The sequence below is a fragment of the Olea europaea genome, chromosome 10, assembly GCF_002742605.1.
Source record: "Olea europaea var. sylvestris chromosome 10, O_europaea_v1, whole genome shotgun sequence".
NCBI classification, from domain to species: domain Eukaryota; kingdom Viridiplantae; phylum Streptophyta; class Magnoliopsida; order Lamiales; family Oleaceae; genus Olea; species Olea europaea.
Window position 1 is genome coordinate 34,415,321 of NC_036246.1, and position 26,545 is coordinate 34,441,865.

At 32.5% G+C, this 26,545-nt stretch overlaps 2 protein-coding genes across 2 annotated transcripts; one reads left to right on the top strand and one right to left on the bottom strand.

Moving 5' to 3' along the window:
• Positions 1 to 3,165: 3,165 nt before the first annotated feature.
• LOC111401953 (protein RTE1-HOMOLOG) lies at positions 3,166 to 4,955 on the bottom strand. The gene is made up of 3 exons (XM_023029944.1): positions 4,820 to 4,955; positions 3,977 to 4,255; positions 3,166 to 3,775 (listed from the first exon to the last, which is right to left on the bottom strand). Exons 2-3 carry the CDS (start codon positions 4,244 to 4,246, stop codon positions 3,353 to 3,355), a joined length of 693 nt encoding a protein of 230 aa, XP_022885712.1. The 5' UTR covers positions 4,247 to 4,255; positions 4,820 to 4,955; the 3' UTR covers positions 3,166 to 3,352.
• Positions 4,956 to 9,409: 4,454 nt separating this feature from the next.
• On the top strand, positions 9,410 to 20,600 carry LOC111401954. Its single transcript, XM_023029945.1, has 13 exons — positions 9,410 to 9,636; positions 9,844 to 10,002; positions 10,658 to 10,909; positions 11,042 to 11,161; positions 12,168 to 12,248; positions 13,684 to 13,779; positions 14,485 to 14,580; positions 16,702 to 16,755; positions 16,848 to 17,054; positions 17,657 to 17,782; positions 18,309 to 18,374; positions 19,210 to 19,509; positions 19,781 to 20,600. Exons 1-13 carry the CDS (start codon positions 9,574 to 9,576, stop codon positions 20,252 to 20,254), a joined length of 2,094 nt encoding a protein of 697 aa, XP_022885713.1. The 5' UTR covers positions 9,410 to 9,573; the 3' UTR covers positions 20,255 to 20,600.
• Positions 20,601 to 26,545: the final 5,945 nt, after the last annotated feature.

Consider the following 26,545-nt stretch of genomic DNA (forward strand, 5'->3'; position numbering starts at 1 on the left):
TTCTTTTTTTAATAAAGAATAGAGTTTTAAAAATAAAAAGTGTTAAAAAATATAAATAATTTAACGAAAATAATTTTTTATTTCTTTATTTATATCATATTGTAATACTTTTTATAAAGTATAAAATATTTATATAATGAAGACGAATTATTTTTTGAAAAACATTTACAAAAATTATATTTTTTTTTTTTTTTTTTAAATTAGATACGTGAACTCGAGCCGGCAAGACACACAGGTCAGCTTGGACTAGGCCCGGCACCCCAAGATGGGAATGAGAACCATTTTAACTTCAATCTTCATATATTGGTGCAAAGTTGAATACAGAAAACCTCATATACAGATTTTGTAATAGTTCTGTTTAACACATTAATTTTTATTTATTTATTTATTTTTTCCGTTCATCGTGCAGAAAACAAATCATTGCATGGGCTTTTCCAACGAAAATGTCATTGCTCTCTGATACTGGTGTATAATTGTGGGCTGTTGGTGAAATTTTTGTTTATTTGTCGATACACAATTATAAAAACCGTGGGAGTTTTCATCGGAGGATGAAATTTTGTCCTTAGACCCTTTCTTAAGATGAGGAATACTCTAGCTTCTATTGATTCCCAGTCTTCTGTGAAGTCCCTGGGTTTTGAATTATTTTTTAAGTAGAAGATTATTCTCTTTACCCAATGTATATAGATTTACCAAATTTTGTCTCAAATCGACTTTATGTTATCAATTCTATGTAGAAATGTTCGAAAAATATACTTACAATTACATTCTGCAATGGTTGAGAACTCTGCGCCTTACCGTTTGTAAAGATTTCGAATGAAGTGCTCCAGCAAACTAATTCATAAAGTTTTCATGTGCTAGCCACTAAGATAGAGCATGCTAAAATTTCCGCGACCAAGCAATCTTTTATTGCTTATTGATATTTCAATTTAGCTCCTGTTTCAGCTTCATTTTGCACCAAATATGTCACGCCAACCCAACACAAAATATTGCACCATTTTGCCCTTTTTTTTCATGTATTGTCAAGTGATATCAAGGGTATTTGTGTCATTTTACATTATACATAAATTTTAATTTGTAATTAAGTAATTATTATTATTATTAATTGAACACGGGATGAATATATGAATTTCAATAATTAAATTATGACACTAAGTCGACTTCACCGTATCATAATTTAATATTTTCGTAAACAAACCGTAATTATGTATGCAATAATTAATTTAGTAGTAAATCAAATAATAAATAATTTTTAAGCTATATAAATTGTTAAGAATAAAAGAAATGAAGAAAATGATTAAATAATGTTCATTTGGTGCAACCTTTGATGTAATGAATTGTAGATGATTTTTAGTTTTGTGCAAAATTTGATGCAAATAGTGCAAATTTTGGTGTAAGATTGAAGACGGTCTTAGTCCATGATAATAGATTTAGGATGGAAACTTGAAATACAGGTACAAAAGGAAAATCTTCAAAACTAGTAAATGTGACTCGTAGGAGAAAAGTAAGCAAAACTTGCATTCAAGAGGCCAGTGGTGAGGGAGGCTATGAAGAAGATAAAGCAAAGTTATTGGTCATGATGGAAATCCTATCCAAGTATAGGAGTTCAAGTAAAGTGTATATTTTCTGGTTCACAAATTTATTTGATGAGGTCTTAAAAGAGTAACAGATGCCAAATAAAAGGAGAAGTGTATTACGGTGTCCAATTGTCCATCTATAAAACTAATGAAGAAATTCAAGACCAAATCACTGAGATAATAAGCTCACGAGTCGTAGTAGGAAATTACGGGAGATGGTAATTGAGCATAAAGTAAGGTATAATTTATCGGTTTCAAATAAAAAGCTGGATTTTGCGTCACAAGGATCTACCATGAAAGTCACTTGTCTGTTTAGGAGATCGAATAGGTATAGATAAAACAAACATGATTTGCACATACCTTTTATTGATTTAGAAGTCGTCTACACATGGTGCCCATGGAAATGCCTAAAGAAACATGAAAATTTTATATCAAATATGTGACATAGCTAATAAGTGATGACGAATGTGTAGTGGCAGTAATAGTAGAGAAAACCCTGTAAGGTTGCCATCAAGACTCTACATTATATACTTATTCTTTTTGTTTTATACTTTTAGTCATGGATCATAACATAATTTTAGCAAATGATGTTAGGAAGAGGTCAAATAGTAAATTAGAACTTTGGAGGAATACTTTAGAAGGCTCAGTAGAACTACAATGGAGTCCATGGAATGTCCTTGTAGTAATAGTAGGAATGCGAAGAGTGATTCTTATAGGTATAATTTTTAAATTCGATTATTAACAAAGAACCGATATTTTGAAAAGGACGCCTACATAATGAAATGGAAGTGCTAAACAGATCATATATGATATGAAGATCCAATAAGTAGAGGATAAAATGATGAAAAGGAGTATTGGACCAGTGAAGGATAAAATGTCCAAAATGAATGTACGCAGTGCAAATTAGGATGTTAAAATAGGGTAGTGAATAGTGAGAACATGAGAAAAGATAATATCAGTGCAGACAACACCGATTTAGGGGCATGTCTCGTTAAGACCTATAGAAGCTTACATTCACAAGAGTGATTTAATCCCCGCAAAACAAATTAGAAGAGAAACAAGTAAAGAACAGAGCATGGTCTATTGTTGTTGCAAAGAATCTAACTGCATATTTCAATTGATAGCAATTGATTGAAAATTGAAGCAAAAGAAGATTTATGCAGTTCACCTCAAATTTATTAGGATTATAGTTTGTTATTGTTTGTTGATGATAATCCCAGTACTTGCTTATTTATAACACTCCGAGACGACGACAACAACAACAACAACACAACAACAATAATAATAATAAAACAAAATAAAATCACCAATAATGCTATATTCTCTGGCATCAAAGGGAACAACATGGAATCCTATTTGGCCACAACAAATAACCAGAATTATGTACAACATACAGGCGGATTCAATTTTAGGCACTATTCAACATTTATACCTCTCAAAAATTCATATTATAAAGCACACAATTGAACTGCTGCGAAGTAAAATCACTTGCATCATTCATTAAATGAAAGAGTCATTAATATTACAAACAGAGTGCAGCTAGAACCAATCAATACCACAGCCCCAAAAAAAGCATATAAATACGAATTAATTGAAATGGTCACAGATTAAATCAAAGCATCTTTAAAACACATACAAGTAAGGTCACAATTAGGCACCAGTCACATTGACTCCTCTAAGAAGCACATATAAATGGGAAATCATTAAATGTTTGAAGTATATTCACTGGTACAATATTCTCGAATTAAAGCATCATTTACAGAACAATTTTACACAGCTTACAGGTTGATAAACTTTTTGAAACAGTAGCTACCAAGGAAAAACCAGCCAACGAGCACAAATAAGAAGGTTGCCAAGTAAGTAAGGAACATCCATCCTCCAAAAGTGAGTCCTAAGGCAAGTACTATTATAAATGGTAAATAAGTTCGCACAATAGCTGCTTTACTAACCCATTGTCCCTTGAGAAAAATAAAAACGGCCAAGTTTACCACATTCCACCCACCAGCCTGAAACTTCAACCTGTTCAAACCATTGGCTACGAATGAATGGCAGTTGCAAGTGAAAATGTTGTAGGAATGGTGTTGGTATTCCTGTGTGCTTTTACGTAATGCATCATCCCATGTTACAATATCTCTTCCAAGGTCAATTCGTTCAATTTCATCATTGCTATCATGTACAGCAGAATTTGCAATAGTGAAGCACTGCAGGCAAGGATTAGGAAAATAAATAATTAGGGATGATAATAAAAGATAGACAATGATTAATTCAAATAAATATGGAATATCACTCTTATGCAATCAATGAAAATGTTGTTCACCCTGTGCAAAACTGCCAACGATGGCTTCTTTTTTTATCCGCAGAAACATATAATCTGTAATCGCAGTTATAGTACTCAACCATACCTTCTCTTTACTTATTTGAACAAAGCGGGTCGGTGCTCCAAACGAAAAATTGTCAACACATACAAAATTCGGCCCAGCAAAATCCAATATAACTCCGTCCTCCCTACATATCCCAATGTGGCCAATACAAGGAAGAAACCAAGATAAAACAGGAAGTGGTGTCCATACAATGCAGCATGGAAACCGGCTTCTTCTTGGATCAATTTGCATAAGATGGACATCGTTCTCTCCAATCATCAGATTGTGTTCCGGTTCTCCATTTGTTCCCATTGCGAAAAGCTAGATTTCAACAAATAAGAAATGGCTTCAGTATGTATTTTTGGAGAAAGGATACCACTTGTGTACAACATTATCATGATCTATACAATTATTTATCTTTTTGGCAGATTTGAAGCTCCGCTAGGAATTTTATAATCATCAGCTATGGTCTAGTTTATTTGAATAGCAGAAAGTAAACTTAAAATCTTCATTTGATAATTCATCGACTCAATGGCAGTAACGATGTCAGCAAAACCGTCTTATAATATATGAAATCACATCAGAACATCCAGGAACCAAACTTGTGGAAGACCGTCGGGAACAAAACTAAGAATTTCAAATGAGTAATAGGCTAATAGCTTAAACCCAAATTTCGGACCGACAAATTGTTTAACCAATAAAACTCCTCTTTGAATGGAAATTATAGCAGAATTGCATCACAAAATCTGATTATCATTGAACAATTATACACTCCAGTTTTAGCTCAAACTGAAATAGCAAATCTTTATTTTAACAGAAATTAGTCTCGTGATTTGGGGATTTCACGGTAGCGAAGTGGAGTGAGAAAAAAGAGAAAGTACGCACCTTTAACCTTTGGCAACAATGAAGAACGGTCCAATGTGCCGAAACGGGTTAGATCCGCTGAAACGTTGAAGCCGATGAAATTGAAAACCGTTCAAGCCCTAATTTGCCATCCAATATTTGCTTGGCTGATTAGAAGTAGGAAAAAAAAAATTATATATATATTATTTTTTTTTTTTTTTAAGAAATTCCTAGTAAACAAAGCACAGTATTGTTTGATTAGATCTAAAATTAACAATTAAATTTAATAGTGCTGTAAAATGAAAGTTTATTAGGGTTTAGAGGTAAGTGACAATTACATTCCTACAGTCCTAGAAATAATTATCGTTGTATTTCTAATTCTATCCTATAAATATAGGCTTTGATTTTTAATAACACATTATCAGCAAGAAACACTTAATTCTTCAAAATTTGTAAAGTTAATGATTTTTATCGACATGAATATTTATTACGTATACTAAAATTAATTTGGTAACATGTGAAATATTTCAATATACATATGCATCATAACGAGGTTGCTTCTTCTTCTTTACTTTTCATCGGCATGTATATTAATTATAATTCATGTTTGTATATGTAATCTGAACACATATTAATTCATTTTTTAATTCATACACGATCATTTTTCCACATATTATTCAGTATTAATTATGCCTTTTGAATATGTTACATATTAGTTTTATCTTTAATTTCTAGATATGTGAAATTCACATGTATGTTTAGTATCTTTTGCATGCTAGTAAAAGATTTAGTCAATAAGTGATTTAGCCAATTTTGTTAAGTTCTATGTATGAAAATTCTTTTTTCTAATACGTGTTTGGTAATGAATTTTAAAATATAAATTAATATATTATCTATTTGATAATTAATTTTTACATTATATCCTATTTACATGGTAATTAAATATTCTTTTCACATGCATATTTGGAAGATTTTTTTCTTTACTTATACATTTTTTGTGATTAATTCTTGTATGTAAATTTATACCATGTCTATATGATAATTAAATATTTTAGATATTCTTATATAAACTTTAAATTAACAATTTATCATGTTATTACTCCTGAAATAACACAATATTATAATTAATATTCTAAAAGTATATTAATTTAAATTTTATCTATTATATATAGTTTGTTGATACTTCTGAAGTAGCACAATATTATAATTAATATTCTTGAAAAATATTACTTGCTCCTGAAGAGCATAAATTATATTTTTAAATATTGCGAAAGAATATTGACGTATTGATCTTGAAAAAATAATAATAAAATATAACGTGCTCCTGAAGTAGCATATGTTTTGAAGAAAATATTATTTTAGTGTTTATCCCTGAAAGAAAACACGTAACTTATGTTATCGACCACTTGATTAATCATTATATGATGTTTAATCACATTCTTCAAAATTAATTGTATTTTCTTTATTGTGTAGTTAATCAAATGGCAAATATCACGAAACTTGAATTTGTTGTACTTGACATCTCTGACAAAAACTATCTATCATGGGTACTCGATGCTGATATTCATCTTGTCTCAAAAGGTTTGGAAGAGACAATAAAATAAGGAAACAAAAAATCTCTGCAAGATCGCGCAAAAGCACTTATATTCCTTCGCCATCATCTTCACGATGGATTGAAAATTGAATATCTTACTAAAAAAGATCCACCTATTTTTTGAAAAAAATTAATTGAGAGATCTGATCATCAAAGGACTATAGTCATTTCCAAAGCCCGCTATGAATGGATGTACCTTCGTTTGCAATATTTCAAATCTGTTAGTGAGTACAATTCTGAATTGTTTATAATATGTGCAAAATTGACATTGTGTGGAGGAAAAAAATCACTGATGAAGGCATGTTGGAGAATTTTTTTTCCACATTTCACGCCTCAAATGTTCTCCTGTAGTAGAAATATTGCGAGCGTGGTTTCAAAGAATAATCAGAACTTATATCTTGCCTACTTGTTGCTGAACAGAATAATAAATTGCCGATGAAAAATCATGTGTTACGTCCAACTGGTTCTGTACCATTGCCTGAAGCAAGTGATACTGCATTGCCTGAAGCAAATATAATATCAAGACAAAGACGTGGATATGGACGCAAACATGCAAGCGGAGTAAACCATGGATGAATATAATCAACAAAGTATCAACAACAAGACAACAATTTTAAAAGGTACAAAACAAACGAAAGTATCATATCCGAAAAGGTAAACGACTAAAGTTGTTTTAGATGTGGAATGAAAGAGCATTGGATATGTATATGACGTACAACAAAATACCTCGTAGATTTTTACTAAAAATCAATCAAGGAAATGGGAAAAGTTGAGACAATTTTTGCTAAGTATGATGGTCCAATTGATATGACTCATTTGGATGATTCCGATTTCTTTGCTGATCTAAATGTGAATATTGACCATTTAAGTGGGGGTGGTGCGATAGAAGATATAGATTAGTTTATCTTTTTATATTTCTAGTATTTTCCTTTATTTTAAAAATTTAGTTCGAAATATATTTTTATTTTTCGCAAAAAAATTGAATTTTATTATACATCATTAATTTCACAGTATTAATTATGCTTATTATTTTAAATTTAAATTTAAGTTTTTTTTTTAAATATATCTATTTTGTTATATTGATAGATTCATGATGGATTGTCAAGACACCTGTTTGATTGATAGTGCAACTACACATATTATTTTTCAAGACAAAAAATATTTTTTGAACTTAACATTGAAAGAAAATAATATTAATACAACATTAAAATCTGATGATTGATTCAACCTCTGATAAAAAAGATATAATGTTGGTTGATCGTATATTTTATTATAATTCTATGATTCAGATAATCCTTTCCTTATGCATTAATAGAATTAAGGGTTATGTTGATACAGTAGCAAAGAACGGCTAGCCCCTATTTCGAAAGGGCACTTTTAGTTTTGCCTTCCTTAAGTCCATGGACGACTCCCTATGTTTTTTAATGGAGCGCATTATGTCATTCCCACAAGTGATCCCCCATCTAGGATTGGAAGAAGTGCTATTTGAGGAATTTCTGCTTCGTTTAGTAGCACGATGCTTGTATTATTCTCTAACAACCCCCGTTTTTCAAATCATTTTATCGAGATGAGTGTTCTATATCGATAAATTTCTCTTTCTTTCATATGCTCCTTCGGAAATCTCACATTCCAAATGCTACAATTAGTTGTATAAGAATGAGTTCCTATTTTATGGGGATTAAAATCATATTTTAATTACGAGTGAGAGCGGTCTGGTTCGATCCGATTTCAAAGGGAACCAAATCGAACCGAACAAAATACCAACGGGAATTTTAGAAATGGAACCGAACTAATTAGTTTTGGTTCGGTCCAGTCCGATTCTTTACATTGAAAATGTCAAAATAAAATGTTTATTAATAAAAATTTTAAAGATGCTACCAACATGATACTTTTAACAAAATATAGAAAAATCAAACATACTATTCAAGATTAAAAGAAAACTAAATATACAAATTTAAAAACATAGCCAAATGATACAAGTTACCATCATCAAGCAATCATCAACTTATGCAAACTATATAGTACTCCAATGATTAAAGACGTGTTTGAGCCCCGTTCTTTTTTAAGAATGTATTTTGGAATAGTAGATTGATAGAGAATGTGTTGTTAAAAAAGAAGGAAATTTTTTTGGGCTATGTGTAATATTATTTTAATGAATAATATGTGGTTGAAAAGAAGAGAGAGAAAAATGTATTTTAGAAAAAATGGGAATCAAACAGCCACTAAACAAACTTCCATCAAAATCAAAATCCTACATTGAATTGGACACCTTTTAAAAATTTATTGCAACTTCTAGTTCTGTCTGTTATAATTTATAGAAATCTAGATAAAAAGTTTCGATCGATTCAACAATTATGTAATCAAAGTGAAAAAAAATAAATTTCGCGTCTTAGAAATGAAATTATATATTGTAAAAAAATTTATTTAGGTATATATTTTAATTTGGCTTGAGAATCAATTAATCAAATAATTATAGTAAGAGAGAATGAAAGAATCAAAGAGAAGGAAAGTGCCGGAGTCTAAAATAAAAGAATACGATTATTTTTTATAAAAGTGATTGGAGATTGAGTCATATATTTTACCCAAAAAAGAAAAAAGTAAAAAATCCTATGGAAACCATTCGGTTCCCTACGGTTCCCATACTAGAATCGGGATTCGGACCGGAACCGATTGTTTCTTAATAATTTGTTCCGAAATCAAATTGTTGTTTAGAAGATTTAGAATCGAATCGGCCAATTCTAACTTCTAAACAATTCCTATCCGATTCCACCGGTTTCAAGGGAAAATGTCCACTCCTAATTTTAATAAAGATAATCATATATGTGGTTTAAAAATTGTAAGTTTGATGATGTGTGATTAAAATTAATTGTTAATTTGATTTAAAATATGAGTATATTCCAAGCAAGTTTAGTATAAATTTAAATTTAATTAACATCAATTTTTTGATTGTTATTTCGTTATTTTAACTGTCATTTTTTGAATTATTATTTCAAATACTGTAGGACCTATTTTATGGCTAACTATCAAAATATCAATTACCAAAATCACCAACAAGCGCTTATCCTTAGAACCCGACGCCTTGAACCCTAACTAAGCGTTACAGTTCTCACACTTCGCGCCTGCATTTGGGAGCTGGAAACAATTTGATTCGATTTTCAATTGATTCATGAACCACTGGTGAATTTGTTAATTATTTTCAAAGATGAGGAAGCGAGACTTAGCGATTTTGATGCTCTCCGCTTTCGCCATTTTCTTCTCTCTTCAGGTACATACGATTTGTTTGTGTATTTGTTTCTGACAACGCATGTGATTAAGTAATGCTAATTGATGAAATACAGCACGAGAGCGAATTTTGATTCAAAGAGGCGTACCATTTTAACTTTTGCTTGTCTGTTTTTTAATGTTACTGTTATTATTGGGCGATTTTGATTTTTCTACATGTGGGTGATTAACGCTAATTGGTGAAATTTAGCACGAGGGCGATTTTTCATTCAAAGAGGCGTGGTTCCATCTCTCTGATGAGTATCCGATCAAGTACGAGGCCGAGCGTCTCCCGCCACCAGTCGTGGCCGATCTAAACGGCGATGGGAAAAAGGAGGTTCTCGTGGCCACCCATGATGCCAAAATTCAGGTGCCTTTTATTATCATTAGTAACAGAGACTAGAAGGCCAATGTAAATTTTGATTGTGTAATTTTTATCTTTTTGATTCTTTTATTCGTCAAGATGGATTCTGTTAAACACAAATTCACGAGCATTTAGGAGAGTCTTGAAATCTTTGCATTTTCATTTTCCTTTTGGAATTAAAGCTGTTGATTTTTATTTTTAAAATCAAATTAGTTTTCCCATAGATTAAATGTCATATAGAGCAGAGATCCTCTTTCGCGTTCTATATGGTTGGGAGCATTATTAGCAGCAGTTTCGTGGTGTCCTTATCCTAAACAATCTTTTTCATTTTCTTTTGCACTTATCCTCATGCATATCACAAATAAAAATATCTAAATCCAATTTAAGATTTCTGAGGAATAACTGATCTTAAGAGCTTTTCTGAAGTTGATATTGTGAATTACTAATGAAACTGTGATAGAAGCTATCTACGTTATCATTTTGGGGCTTGTTCGATCATGCTTGATTTTTGGTAAATGATACTGTTAAATGTAACATTATTATTGCATCCTGTCGTCAGTCTCTGTTGATTTTCCTGCTGTTCCACAGGCATATTTTACTACAAATATCTATAATCTTCCTTTTCAAAGATTCTGATCATATATTCATATCATGCGATTAGGTTTTGGAGCCTCATGCAATGCGTGTGGATGAAGGTTTCAGTGAAACACGTGTGCTGGCGGAGGTGTCACTCTTGCCAGACAAACTCCGTATAGCCACAGGGAGACGTGCTGTTGCAATGGCTACTGGAGTTATTGACCGTAACTACAATAAAAGGGAGCCACAGAAGCAGGTGATAGTAGTCGTTACATCAGGCTGGTCTGTGATGTGTTTTGATCACAACCTTAAGAAGCTGTGGGATGTGAATTTACAGGTTCGTATAAGTTTCATACCTTGGTTCATACTCATGGTTATAACAACTCGAAATTTATCTTCATTTAGATACTTCTGACATAAACTTTCTGCAAGTCATCTCTTGTTTAATCATACATTTGCTATTTGACAGAAAGATTTTCCCCATAACGCTCATCACCGGGAGATAGCCATCTCAATCAGCAACTATACATTAAGGCACGGAGATTCTGGCTTGATGATCGTTGGTGGTAGAATGGAGATGCAGCCTCACGTATGTGACTCATCTTTTCTATGATCTTTATCCAGCTGCAAAATTGTATTTTTATTGGATTTTCCATTCAAGTTGTTTCCGTGCAATAGGGAAAAAAAGATTGCTTCATGATGCCTTTAGTAGTTGCATTGATCCTTCAATTTTCATAAATGATGACAACATAAATGTATGTGGATGACTAAACAAAATGGAGATTTTCAATTATTTTTCCTTAGAATTCTTAAATATGTTTGAACATGTGCAGTATCTTGTACTAACAAATTTCTGAATCATTTTGCTGTCCCGGTTTTTGAAAGATTTCAATTTCCAGTCCCAAGTCAAAACTTAAAATGAAAAAGGACATGGATTTTGAAAAGTCTTTAACTCTTAACTCTTGCCAAATCTCTTATGAGATTTTATTTCCCTTCATTTCTCCTTTTCCATTTATCTCACGTCTCCTTGAATCCTGTGCAGAGTATCCTAGTGAGTTGAGGAGCTAATAGAATACTTGGATTTGCATTCTTTAGTTGTTTCAAAGTGTATTGATCTCTATATTGTCAGTTGCAATTAGAAATCAAATTATACTCTAACTCTATAATCTGACCTAGTTTCTTCTTCAAGAGATATTGTGGGATAGTTGGGGGATTTTGCTACTAAGTACGATTGACGTTAATCACGAAATTTGGTTTTTAGAGGTCTGCATTGCCTTTTCTGTTTGATCACACTGGAGAGAATGGAAACTGTGTCATATGTTCAGACTGAGTGAACTGTACTGAAATCATACTTTTTCGCACATTTCTCGCTGAAATGATTTTTATATGGTATAATTTGTGTTCTGGTGATGCGGTGATGCATGTGGCTTAAGAATCTTTTGTTAGTTTGATTTTTATCTTATGAAATCATTAGTTTGCTGATTTCTCATACTTTAGTAGTTTTGTGTAGAGATGCTATGTTTAAAACATATTTTGTTTTAGATATATGCGTTATCTCTAGAGAATGCTCTCAAAGAATTATTTAACATTTTCAGATTCACGTGGATCCTTTTGAGGAGATTGAGATGGCAGAGAAAAATGCTGAGGAGCATCGAAGAAGTGCTAGTGAGAAGGATGTAAGAATTCATACTACTGTTGATATCAGCATCTGTGTGCTTTAGTTATTTTATCTTAATATTTTGGTACCTCTGTACCTGTTATTACTGTATCTATTTGAGGTGTTCCTTCTGCACTCTAACTCAAATTTAGTCCCTCTACTCTTCATGCACTTCTTTAGTTTTGTTATTTTCTTATCTTTTCTTTAACATTGATTTTCTTTATTCCAACTCTTGTATGAGAATGATGGCACACAAATTGAAAAGGGATCCTGGTCGTTATTTACATTTTGCAAAGTGGGTTGCTAGTTACACAGGCAACAAAAATCCAGATTATATCCTGCCATTGGTCCTACTTTTTATTATGTCCTTGTCCACATCGATACTTGTTTACATTTACAAAGTGGATTGCTAGTTACAGAGCTAACATCCAGGTTAGATCACGCCATTGACCCTACTTTTTATTCTATCCTTGTTCACTAAGATAATTGGACATCCACGATGTCTTAGTTTCTGACGTATAAAGAGAAGAATATGGGTTCTTTTGCATATTGACAAAAATGTTTATCATTGATGTATGCATGCATGTATGTCTGCACGTGGACTACTAGCATTCGATTTCGGTTATAAATGGGATAATAAGTTCAGTGTTAAAGAGAGCAACAGTCACTCTGTTATGGATGTGGAAAACATGATTCCATGGTTTAAGCTTTAGTTTGTCATGTTTTGTGAGATTTGTGGGTGAAGCCCATTACTTAATTATCCCACTTTATAATATTCAGTTCTATGGTTTCTCTGCCATGAGTTTGACATATTTAAGACAGTCAAAAGGCATTTGAGAAAATTTTACAACTTCCCTAGGTTCTGGATCATTTTCATTACATCCCCGTTTGTCACGTAGACTGACACTAAAAATGTAAAATGGTAGATCCTGATAAATATACATACGTTTTCATCTTACACGAATTTTAAAAACATAGATAATATTGACGATCTTTTATGTTTCTACATCTCTATTATTCTTCTAAAAATTTAGTGATGGATATACCGTTTAATTATGATTTTCTCATCTAAAAATATTTTTCTCTGTCACACTTCATTAGTTGATCTTTGTAGAAATTCCATGCTCGTATTCGGTTAAACTTTTAGCCGCTAAGGTATTTATTACTCCAGCAGGAAAAAATGTATGTTGAGATAGGATTGCCATACTACATTGAGACCATTGTATCTGGGAGATATTTATCTAATGTTACTTTTTCGAGGCCAAAATGTTTGTTGTTTATTGGAATTCTCTTGTGCTTATGGCACTATACACACACGCGCGCAGAGAGAGGGAGGGGGAGAGAGAGAGAGAGAGAGAGAGAGAGAGAGAGAGAGAGAGAGCAAATATATATTACACTACACCTGTACCGTTTTGCAGCAGAAAACTCACAATTGATTTTTATATATCTTCAAGGTGTCAGAAAATGCAGAAACTGTAGATTTACGCCATTTTGCCTTTTATGCATTTGCGGGTCGAAGTGGCGAACTTCGCTGGAGCAGAAAGAATGAGGTTATATTCTCTTTTAACATTTCCTTTCTCCTATTGATATATTTCTTTATGTCCAAATGATGGCCAAGAAAGCATTTTATTTCATTTTAAGCTTCGAAGAGTAATCAACCCATGCATAGTTGACAGTCTCTATTCTTGCTCTTAACTTCAATATTTTACTTACATTTATAAATAAAATCACTTTTTTCTGTTGCTTGACAATTTTTTTTTTATTTTTTATTATTTTTTATTTTTATGAACTGCTCTGAAACTTTGGTTTAACTTAAGTTTCTGAATGTATGCCTTCCTTGAGACGTTTTCATTTTCCAGTTTATGTGCCATAAAATCTAGGCCCTTGTTTGAGCCCAATTTTTTCCATCAAAATTCATTCTTCAACAGTGATTTGACATTATTTCAACTACACATTTTTCAATAAAATAATATTACATGTAAATCTAAAACTTTTCATTTTTTTAACCACACATTTCCCATCATAACACTATTTGAAAATGTATTTTTTTGAAGAAAATGGGGCTCAAACAACCCCTATATTTTTCTTATGATGGTAGTTACTAACGTCTCTAAATGGAAATCTAAGTAGACACTTGATTACTATGTTTTAACTGTTTAATCTAAGATGTTGTTTTGACGCATAAGCAGACTTTTATTTCCTTTTCTGATGTGCACATCTCTTCACTCGCTGATTTTAACCTTATGATCTTGCAGAATATTGAAGTTCAGTCATCGGAAGCTTCACAATTGATTCCTCAACACAATTACAAGCTTGATGTTCATGCACTAAACAGCCGTCATCCTGGAGAGGTATGCTGCAAAGCTGTTAAGATATTTTTATCGTCAATGGATAAAATTTCCAATTTAAATAATTCTTTTGGAAAACATATTTTGATTTCATATGATCTATGCCTTAAAAGATTGTTTTGCATGTATATGCTGCTGAAGAGATTGTGACATAAGATGTGGACAGAAAAGAACTTTTCAAGTAGTAAATATATCAAATTTGTGGTTGGGTGGTTAAAAAAGTTTCTAGATTACTGATTATCTGCCTGAAAAAAGTCTGCTTATTTATAGAAAAGCAAATTAAATCTCGGGTCATAAGCTTTTAATGAAGAGGTTGGCTGTTAAAAATTGGAATTGACATTTGATGGGATTCAGGTTCCTAGGATTGAATTCATCAAACACAGGGTTTTGATGTTGTTTCTTTCTATTGAACCATTTAAAGCTTAAGCTATTGAGGGACACATTTATTTATTTAAATTAGTCTTCAACAAAGCCCATCACATGTAGGTCGAATTCATCTTTTCACACTTGCACAAGTTTCCATAAATGGATGCCAAGAGGTTAGATGACTTTTTTATGCTCTAGTATCATGTTGAGCCCCTTTATTTAAAAGTAAGTAAACGGATAGGGGACATGGTTAATATAAGCTTAAAACTAACTTATACCTCTTAAGTAAATTTTTGTTTCCAAGCATCCTTGGATAATTTAGTTTCTCCTAGAAGAAGAGTTATTATTTTGATGGTACAGTAGAAGTTACTTTTAAAGTAAGTAATTTATTTAATCTGAACTTTGACTAATTATTTTAAAACAAACTTATGCACTTATAAGTAGCTTTTTGAAGCTTATCCAAATATGAACAAAGATAGAACAATTCAGCCTTCCAAGTATTGAGAAAAGCAAATACGCACAATGGAAGAATAATTCAGCTTCCAAGTATTGCGAAAATCTCCTTCACAATCTTCATTTTAGTTCTTGACAAACTATTGAGTTACATAGAATGCCCTTTTTGGTCATCATATGTAACAACGACAGCGAAGTTCTTATAGTAGGAACACGTCCTTAATAGTGATTATTAGGTATTTAGGTTCGATTATTAATCGGGAAGACCATGATGAGGGCATAAACAATTAGAGATGGATACATGAAATGGGGAAGTATAATAGGAAATCGCTATTGGAATAAGTTCTATAGAATGGTTATTAGACCACATTTGTTTATGTAGTGGGCGTTGGATAGTTAAGTACAAAATATCTATGAGATTAACTTAACTTAGGATGTTAAGGCAATGTATGACCATACAAGGATGGAACTAATTTTTGATGAATTAAGCGAAGGATGCCTTAAGTAGTTGGGATATGTCTTGTATAGACCTAAGAAGTTTCATTCACAAGAACAACTTGATCCTTGGAGAATTTGTTAGAATAAGGAGAGGTACACTACAATTAAACACTAGTCAATGTGGTTGAAAAAGATTTGATTTTGATTAATTGACTGCAGTGGTGAAGAAAGTTTCATTTAGTCAATTCCAAATTTATGGAGAATAAGGCTCATTTTGTTATTTTGTTCAATTTCACACTTACCCCCCACCCCAAACCCCAAGGACGCTCGAACCTAGGCCAATGACCTAGTAAGGCTTCATTCATACCATTTAAGCGAGATCGTGGCCCCGGCTTAGTTGTTATTGTTGTATTTTACAAAATATTGAATTAATATGATGAGAGTTAATGGGATTTCCCGTGTAAAAGAGATCCAGTTTTAGCTTGACCCTAATATCTTGCAACTAGAAAGTCAATTGATACTCCATATTTGCACTTTTTGTTGAAGTGCTCCCTTTAGGTTTTGTTTGAAATCATCCAGTTGAATGATGCCTTCAATTTAATATAACAATACTTTAAATATATTGTTGGGGCCAATCTTTTAGGAAATTTTGTGTATATTTCTTTTTTGGAAAAAAAAAAAAAAAAAAAATCTGTTCTCTTGATTCTTTTTTGTGAATGTCTCTATAAATCTCCTCAAATCACTCCTTTACATTCTAAAATAGGGATTCTGTCTACAATATTTCAGCTATTGCTTTAATAAAGTAATTTTCGATCCCTGGTGGCATTTTTTTCATGAATGAGGTCACTCAAATGTTTTGAACCATAGTTTGAATGCAGGGAATTTAGAGAATCCATTCTTGGAGTCTTGCCACACCGTTGGGTAAGTTTTGGTCAATATACCAGGGTATCAAATAGTATATAGTTAAAGCCTGACAGCAGACCTGATTTATGGTTTGATCATGTCTTTATCAGGATCTCCGGGAAGACACATTGCTGAAGCTAGCACACTTCAAGCGGCACAAAAGGAAAATACTGAAGAAAACACCTGGCAAGACCACCACCAACTACCCTTTCCACAAGCCTGAGGAAAAGCATTCTCCTGGCAAGGATGTAACAAAAAAAGTTTCAAATGTGATTGAGAAGGCAGTTAATATTGCTAAATCAGCAAAGAGCAAGAAGGTGAGATTTCCAATAAATGTCTTAGTAGTTGGTTTATAAAACGTGAACATAATGTGTCAGACAAATTATTTTTATAATGGAAGATTTGTTTAATACCTTCATTTGTTATTCCTTATGAATTTACAAGCTAGCAGGAAGTAGGATGTATGTAAGAATGTATGGAACTGCTTTTTGGGTGTAATTAGAAAATTCTTTTGCAAGGTGTAATTGATCCCAACATCGGAAAAAGGTAATGGGAATTTCTCTCACTATTACAATCTTTAGGTTTATTTCGTGCCGTTGCATGAATGATGCTGATACTCTCCGATTCAGAAACTGTTTCTCCTTGGTGAATTTATACACAATTATGGAATGTCCTGAGGAATCAAAGTCCTGTTGATATTGATAGTCAATTTTGGAGTTTGAAGTGTTTTTCTTTAAACACTAGTAAAATAGTCAAATTGGCTCTGATCCCGAAATGTTAGATATTAATTGGTCACACGTGCAATGTGATTTTTCATATTCTCGGGAATTGGAACTTTAAATTATTCGTGCTCATTTTCAATAACATTTAGATAGATATTTGTTGCAACCTTGTGAATCACATTTAATTTTATATGCAGCATTTGGCTTATATACCCACCATAACAAATTACACTAAGCTTTGGTGGATACCCAATGTTATTGTTGCTCATCAAAAGGAAGGAATCGAGGCTGTTCATTTAGCATCTGGCCGCACCCTATGTAAGGTGAATATTGGAGCTGCAAAGCATACAGTACTTCAGTTTGCTTCTCATTCCTCTTACAAAATTATGGATGAAATCACATTTTTTTTTTTTTTTTTTGGGTGCATATAGGATTCTTTCCTAGAGTTTTAATTTGATTTTGATGTTATTTGAAGATTACCATGTTGTCAGTTATAATTTTTCCTTTCCCCTTCGGAATCAAAGCTCAAGTTTTCTTGCTGAATAGCTGAGATGGTTTACTCTCTGACATTATTGTATAAGGTATACAGCTTCTGTCTGAAGGGAATCCTGACTCCCTGTCATGCTGACATTTAGGACAACCTACCAATGTCACTACATTTTGTTTCAAGGATTGGTCTATGTACGTTTATCATGTTCTGAACGACTAATATCTTGAGTAAAGCTTGAATCATTCTTTAAAATATGTGCCCCTAAACTGAAGTATCTTTTACAAGTTATGTGATTGATCTAAGTTTTTAGTACCATCCCCATATATGTCAGAACAAACTAATGCATACTTATCAATCAGCTTCATCTTCAAGAAGGTGGCCTTCATGCTGATATCAATGGAGATGGCGTCTTAGATCATGTCCAGGTGAACTTTTTAATCCCCGTCTTAAACTTTGTATGCGCCTCAATATTCAATTACAGGTATATAACTTACATTTTGTTAAATTCAATATATTATGGGAGTTTAAGATCCTATAGAGGTTCTTAATTTTTGACATGCAATCGTATAATATTTTTCTTTGAACTCAAAATCCAATTTTGGCTTTGCACAAGTTTTCTTATGGTGAAGTTGAAATCAATATACTCTATGCTTTTCTGTTTTCTCCTTTGCATGATTTAGTTCAAACTCACATGGGTCAGTGCATCAGCGTTTATAATTATTAGGAACTAATAACTACCTCTATATATTATTGCTTAATAAAATCTTCTATTGATGAAAATGGAAAATCTAGCGAATTTAACTGAAGGTAACAGTTATTATAGTTTATGAATGCCTCTTATCTTTTTACTTTTATTTTATTTTTTGGTGTATTGGAACCTAGAACATTTAACTGCAATAAACGGAATACTGCACATGCCACTTTTGGCATTCTGTGAGCTGATAGATTAGAACAAGAACATGACATAAAAGATAAAAGATTTGATAAACGGGAGTAAAAACCATTGATTTACTTAAAAGACTTAAATTCGTGTTTGGTGAATTCAAGTTCTAGGTTCTAGCTACAATGTAATGCATGTACTAGTTTCCCTTGAACCTGGCGAAACAAACTTCATTTTACTCAAAAGACATAAAGGTAAGTGAATTAAAGCACACCTTGAATACCCCGTGCATAAAATTGGGAGGAGGAAAGAAGAATGGTTAAAAACGATTGTCATTTTTAAGTTACCAATGAAAATGCTGTGCGCGTGTTCCTCTATAGGTGGTTGGAGGAAATGGTGCTGAGCAGACTGTAGTAAGTGGATCGATGGAAGTGCTGCGTCCCTGTTGGGCTATTGCTACATCAGGCGTGCCAGTTCGAGAACAGCTTTTTAATGCTTCTATCTGTCATCACTCTCCTTTTAACTTATTCCAACATGGAGAATTTTCCAGAAGCTTTGGTCGACATACAGATGAGAGTTCCTTGGAGGTAGCAGCACCCATTTTCATCCAAAGAAATGGTGGTCGTGGGCATCGTGAGGAACACAATGGTGATGTTGTCTTTTTAACAAACCGTGGTGAGGTATGATGTCTGAAACTACTTTAGGTGCAACTTTTTCATGTTATGTCCTTCATAATGAACCTTTAAACTATTTCAAGTTATTTGCATCCAAATTGGTAAAATACGCCATTTCTTATTATTTTTGGCAAGATCTCCTTTCCAAATACCAATTTCTGACTTGTTAAAAATTTAAAATATTTGATTATTATATGGAAGTTGCTGATTATCTTTAAATTATTGGTTGCTGGTTATCAATGAATGGTTGCTGAGAAATGTAGTAAAATTTGTTCAGGTGACATCGTACTCTCCTGGATCTAGTGGACATGACGCCGTCTGGAATTGGCAGCTTTTGACAGGCGCTACGTGGTCAAACCTTCCGTCTCCATCTGGGATGATGGAAGCTCGTGTAATCCCCACCTTGAAGCCGTTCCCATTACGTGTACATGATAATCAAGAACTGATTCTTGTAGCAGGAGATCAAGAAGCAGTAGTGTTATCTCCTGGAGGAAGTTTATTGACATCTGTTGATCTTCCCTCACCTCCTACTCACGCCTTAGTGTGTGAGGATTTCTCAAATGATGGGCTTACAGACCTCATTCTCGTGACTTCTAATGGTGTATACGGCTTTGTTCAGACTAGGCAACCAGGTGCCCTATTTTTCAGCACGCTGGTGGGTTGCCTAATAATTGTGATGGGAGTGCTCTTTGTCTCTCAATACTTAAATTCTAACAACGGGAAGCCTCGAGCATCATGGGCTCAACTTTAATTACTTTTGAGTTATATACCTTTTGTAAGGTGCACATGGCAGAGTTTTTAGGTTGGAGAGGCACAAATTGCGAAGATCCCCTCTCAGTGAATCTAAATTGATGATGATTGGGGGAACGGAACCTGCACGGGCTCGAGGGTTGCCTAGGCTTGTTATTATACTGAAACTTGATGAGATTTCAGATTCCTTCTTAACGTTCTTTCTCCCTCTAATTAGTAGTTTTAGCATGCATTGATCATAAGAGCCTTCATGTGCAATATTCTGAAAGGTTTATGGAACAGCTTCTGTTTTTCTTGAAATCTACTAATAGGTCTTGCAAGGGCTAGACTCATTTCTCTCCGTTGAATCGAGGATGTAGTAATTTTTTCTTGAATTTACGGAGAATGTTTGGGTAAGCTTAAAAATCGTACATGTAAATAAGTGTTAAGTTTGAAGATAATCAAAATATTTTGTTGCTTAATGTTGGTTAAAACTTTGCAAGTTTACTGTTAAAATATTATATATTTTTTTCATTTTTCTGGGGGTAAGAAAATATAATAATATATCCTAATATTTGTAAAAGAAAAGTTTTACTTGTAAGTTACGATTCTTCATTAGTTTTTTCTCATTGGTTTGGTGGACTAATTAGGTAAGAGCCTTGTAATTTGTAAATTATTTTGTTAGTTTTTTTAGTATCTTAGTAATATCGTGAGTGCACAATATTAAGCTCCCGTTTGTTAGAAACTGTAATCTAAATTTTTATTAAAGTCAAAGTCAACAATAAATTTGATATTATATATTTCATGGAATCTATAATTTTACTGACTACACATTTTTTTTTTTTTTTTTTTTTTTATCAAAATCCATTAGAATTCAGTTTCCAGTAAGTAATAGAATAATACTAGTTGATTGAATTGTTGAAGGCACAAATAAATTAATTTGGTATTTTTTTTTTCAAGTTTTAACTAACTAATTAATAGATAAGCAATAAGTAAGTAAAACTAAGGCAGTTAAGGTGTCAAAATTCCTTAACAATACTTGTTAACATTGTAACACAAGCATATGCCAACTACATTAAATAGAGCCAATAATTGACAAAAAAATAAAGGACACAACGTTATAATGTTATCAGCATATAATTTCATTTACCAGTGTGCCTGCTTCACATCAGGACAAAAAGAAAAATTGGTCCCCAAAAACAAAGTTATTAACTCTTTGACATCAAGTATCATAGATAAATAACTTTCTACATAATCAACATAGACCGAACATAATTAATACCAAATTTAGTGCCAATTATATAAAACATAACTACAATATAAGAGTTCTAATCCATTACATAGTTGGAACGAAGTCACATATCTCTTCCCTTTCCTTTCCCGTTCTTTTCCTTAGCTCCTTTTCCATTTTCTTCCAGAGCATTTTACAAATGACTTCAACTATTTCAGGGAATGCAAATCACAGCAATCACCAATGCATTAATTTCATCACAATTGAATCCAACAGTACGTTTTTGGATTGTATAAATTTTTCATTCTAGTTTCTCAACTTAATCCAGCAAATTAATCTCATTCTTCTATGGATTGATGAAAACATTCTTGGCTAAACTTTAAAGTTACTTAAACTTGATATTAAGCAGCAATTTTAACTAAAAATTATTCAACTTAAAACTAGAGACAACACAAGTAAATTAGAGGCCTTAGACAGAGGTTTTGAAGAAGTGTGATCTTGTCATGCCGAGAAGAGAAGCCATTGATTCATTCAATGGAGCTTCAACTTTCCGGCACATTATCTATAAATAGTACAAACATTTTTCCAAAGAAATTTTTTATTTCTTGAATCTGCTTCTATCTTTTTCTCCGCATGCTATGTACTGTTAAATTTAACTGCAAATAAGGTTCACCAAGTTGATATATATGATATCCGTAACATCCCAAAATTATCTTCGATTTTTAGGAATTTTTCGTTGTGCTTTAGGGATAAAATAAAGATATGAGATCGAAAAGGCATCCGTGAAACTTTAGGAAAAATTGTAATTGCAAGAAGTACCTAGAGATTTAAAACTGTAAATAGGAGATTTATTATAACTGCAGTCCGGCCTTGTAGAAAACTACATATAGGAGTGGGGAGTTATTCATTTTCAAAATTATCGAATTCCCTCGGAAGCAGGTTGCTCGATTAGGAAAGTTATTTTTTTCTTTATACAGCCTGTTTAATTACATTTATAATAGTAAAAATAGTTAAAGAGACCTTAGATATTATTTTCATATCATGGGGCACTTCTAGAGAACAAAAGACGAGAGAAAGAGCAACCCATACCCCCTACCTTGGGTCGATCCCCATGTTATTTTTGGTTGGGGGTCGACCCCTCTGCTCATGGGGTTGGCCCCTTTCGGAGGAGCTCATAACTTCTATCTACGGGGTCGACAGGGATGGATCCAGACTTTTAGTGTTGTGGGGTCAAAATTTAAAAAAAATATATTTTTTAAAAAACAACATAATATTAATAAAAATAAGTTAATATGTATTTTGAAAACGTCGTATAATGACATCATTAACAATATTATTAAATAAATTTTGCTACTTGTATAATTTTGTTTACCATTTCGTTGAGCTAAGAGTGAGTAAATTAAATTGAATATAGTAAGTAAATGAATTGAAATAAAATTCAAGTTTAATTTAGGAAGTAAATGAAATTCAAATTTAAAAAAAATGTAGTTCAAAAGTAATTCAAATTACATTTAATTCGTAACAACCCTAAAATTTTTCGCGTCATATTTCATGTAAGACTTTTAAATGAAATGATATAAATTATATTTAAAAAATTTGTCGTGCAAAAATAATAAATGCTAATGAAATAATTGAATTTTTTAAAAGAAAAGACGAGTTATACGTCTTTTTTTGAGATGTACGTTTGATATATATTTAGCTATTTTCGATATCCGTTTGGACCAATCGATATGACAATGGTGTAGTTTTCGAAACTAGCTTTTACATGACATAGATGATTTGTGGATTCGGATAGCATATGATCGCAGATGAATTTTTAAAATTAGGATATTATTGAAATTCTCAAAATACTAACTTCAAACGGCATACTTTGACACGTTGTAACTTTTGCTATGGTTGATCACTTCGCAAGCCATTAATGAGTGAAAACTAGGCCATAAGCATTTCGAAATTGTATTATGAATGCAATATTTTGACTTCATTTGACATCCCATAACGAGTGCATCAAAGTAAATTGTAAATGGATTAAAAATAAATAAATTGTGAGGTCATTTGACCACACGTGATCCCATGTGGGTCCGCCCCTGGGGGTCGATAGCCTCTTCTTTGCTTGAATAGATGTGGAATTCGAACAAAAATGCACATAACATTTTGTATAAAGATCAGAATAAAGATCCATAGAATATATTGAACTCCTGACTTGATAAGCTTTTTGATGATATATTATTCCCTTGTTTGGTTTTGATAAAAAAGAAAAGAAAAAATCGATTTTTAGTAGACTTTTGATAAAAATTGATGAGAAGTGTGCTTGAAAACTAATAAAAGTTGTAGATTCCATGAAAATATATGATTGAAATTAAATTCGAATAAATAATGAATTTTAAGAAATAAAGACCAAACATCGGTTATATCATATATGCCTTGTGAAAATCTCTATATTAACCTTGGAATTTTAGTTTCTCCACATATTATGTAGGTTGATTCCTATTGTCGACACCTACCACCCTCTTTCATCTAGAAACCCTTTTTTTTCTTTTTTCCCTAACCCTCTTTAACCTTTAGGTTGGTGTAGAGAGATCATATAGTCATATTTAAACATATGTACATTTGATTAATGTGGATGCTAACCTAGCTACAAAATATAGAGGAACAAAGTTATGAGTGCAAGTTGATTGTGTTTGATTGGTATAATTTTCCACGTGAAAAATGTTGAAATAAAGTATTTTTTGATGTTCGTGTGACTTTGTTTTACATGAAAATTGTCAATTAAAGAGATAAAATTTACTAGTATTGGGTATGAAATTTGTTTCTATTGTCAAAAATAAAAAATAAAAAATAAATCATTTATCTTTTAGTGTTCATTTGACTTTGTTTTACATGAAAATTGTCAGTAAAAGGAAAATATTTTCTTACAATAATTTTTAGAATTTATTTCCATGGCCGAAAGAAAAAAAGAAAAAAAAATTAAAAAATCGCTACAGTAACTGTGAATTCCAATTCTCACCATTTTGGTGAGAATTCCAATTCCATGATTTCATGAAAAATGCTGACGTGGCAAGAAAGTGAGAATTTCAATTTTATGGAAAGTTTCGGACAATCAAACAACCAAAAATTGGAAATTCCATTTCCCATGGAAAAAGTGGAGCAATCAACGCTACCTTGCTTTCTTGTGCTTCTAATTAACATGCCAACTGGTTGCATTGTGTATCCAAGTTCATTTTACACATTCCTCTCTCTCTTTCTCTCCGCACGATTTGACAAAATGTAGGCAAGCGGGTCGACTACTTGCCACACAATTCACCTTTTAGTGACTTTGTAACGTGACATGACCCTCTTAGTAACTCTAATGGACGTAGAGTGACATGCGCCATTGATAAGTTTGAGTCAAACAAATTAGTTCATGCATGCATATGTTTTATTTCATAATTAATTACTCAAAAAATAAAAAAACTCAAAAAGCATTATAATACAAGTTCCATAAAGTTGCAACTGGAATTAAATTTTGATTAAAAAATTGATTGGCAGGGGCAACGGGTGGCAGACGACAAGAAGCAGAAAGTAAAGAAAAGTGCAAGGAATATTGAAAAATCGAAATACGGACAATTTTCAATTTCATGCAGAAGAAGAGTTAAGAGGGCACCTTTTTGTAGCTCGAGGTGGTCTTGAAAATACGAGAAAAGTTAAAGATATTAATGCTGTTGTCACAAAATATGAGACTCTGTCCTTTATTATTATTAAATATTTCTTTACCAAAGTAAATTGATTGTACGGTATCAGCATTGAGAAAGGGAAAACATTGTTCTCCTTTCGGCTACATGTTACCAAACTAGGGAGACTGACATTCATGCTGCATGCTTTTTCTGTATATTCGATTAATGACAACAAATATCGTTGTTCTATATCGTCTTTTCTTGACACGTTTATGTACTGATAATTAAATGAGCGTCGTGATAGAATTTCGATCAGGGATTAGACATGTTACAGTTGAGTAATGAATAAACATTGTAGAATTTGCATGAGTACGAAGAGAGCACATGAAATATAGAACACGTTAAATAATTATTATTTTCTTGAACTTAATTTTAGTGTTGGAACTCCCTAAAAACCAATTACAACAGCATTCTATTTAGGAAAATGTTACTTTGCCCGAAAATGTTTGACACTCGGGGTAACCGACCCTCACAAAATGCGTGTTAAATAATGCCTGACCCTCCATGCGTGTGAAAGACTAATTAACTACTACCTTTCGCTTTTGAAGAGATATGCTAGTAGTAAATAAGAAAGCCCAAATAATGACAGAACTGTAAGCTCGACTGGTAGTACTCGACAGAGAAAATGACTTTTTCTTCTCGAAGGGAAAAGGAGAAAGCCACAGATCTTAGTGTGTTTGAATTCAACCTCTCATTAGGTCTTCATTGAAGGATTGTCCATGTCTTTAGGGAAAAAATAGAAATTAAAATCTTATCTAATGTAAAGCCATTCTTGTTTCCGTTCAATACAAGCAAAGAGGGTTAAGCAAGAAAGAAAAGAAGCAACTCATGGAAAATTTGGCAGTACCACTGATTTTCTGACATCTTGAAGGTTTGAATTCCTTTTACCTATCAAGAGAAACGTACATTTTACTGAAGTCATAGTGCACGCTCTCTAAAACTTATGAAGGGTAAATTTCGTCCACTGGTAAAGAAATTTTTCATTTTACTCAAACGAGACCTTATTTCATAAAGCACAGTAGAGAATGTACCCTTAGCAAAAACCACAAAGTCCTACTTGTGTCTAACCCTCCTGGCTTCTCTCCACTCTAGGATTTAAACCAATCAATGCTGCCATCAAATTAGATAGAATCTAGACCATTCAAATTACCATAAGTGCTCTAGACTAACTATCATATACAACTGAAAATAACACCACGTGAATGCAAAATGAATGAGAAAAGAAGACACTCAACAATATTCTAAATGCATCACGAACTTGCAAGGTATTAGCAAAACAAAACCAGACAAAAATGCAAACAGCTTGAAAACCTTGTATCTTCAAAGGTTCAAGCTTGACGAGAACGTGTGTTTTGTCCCACCATATGCTGGA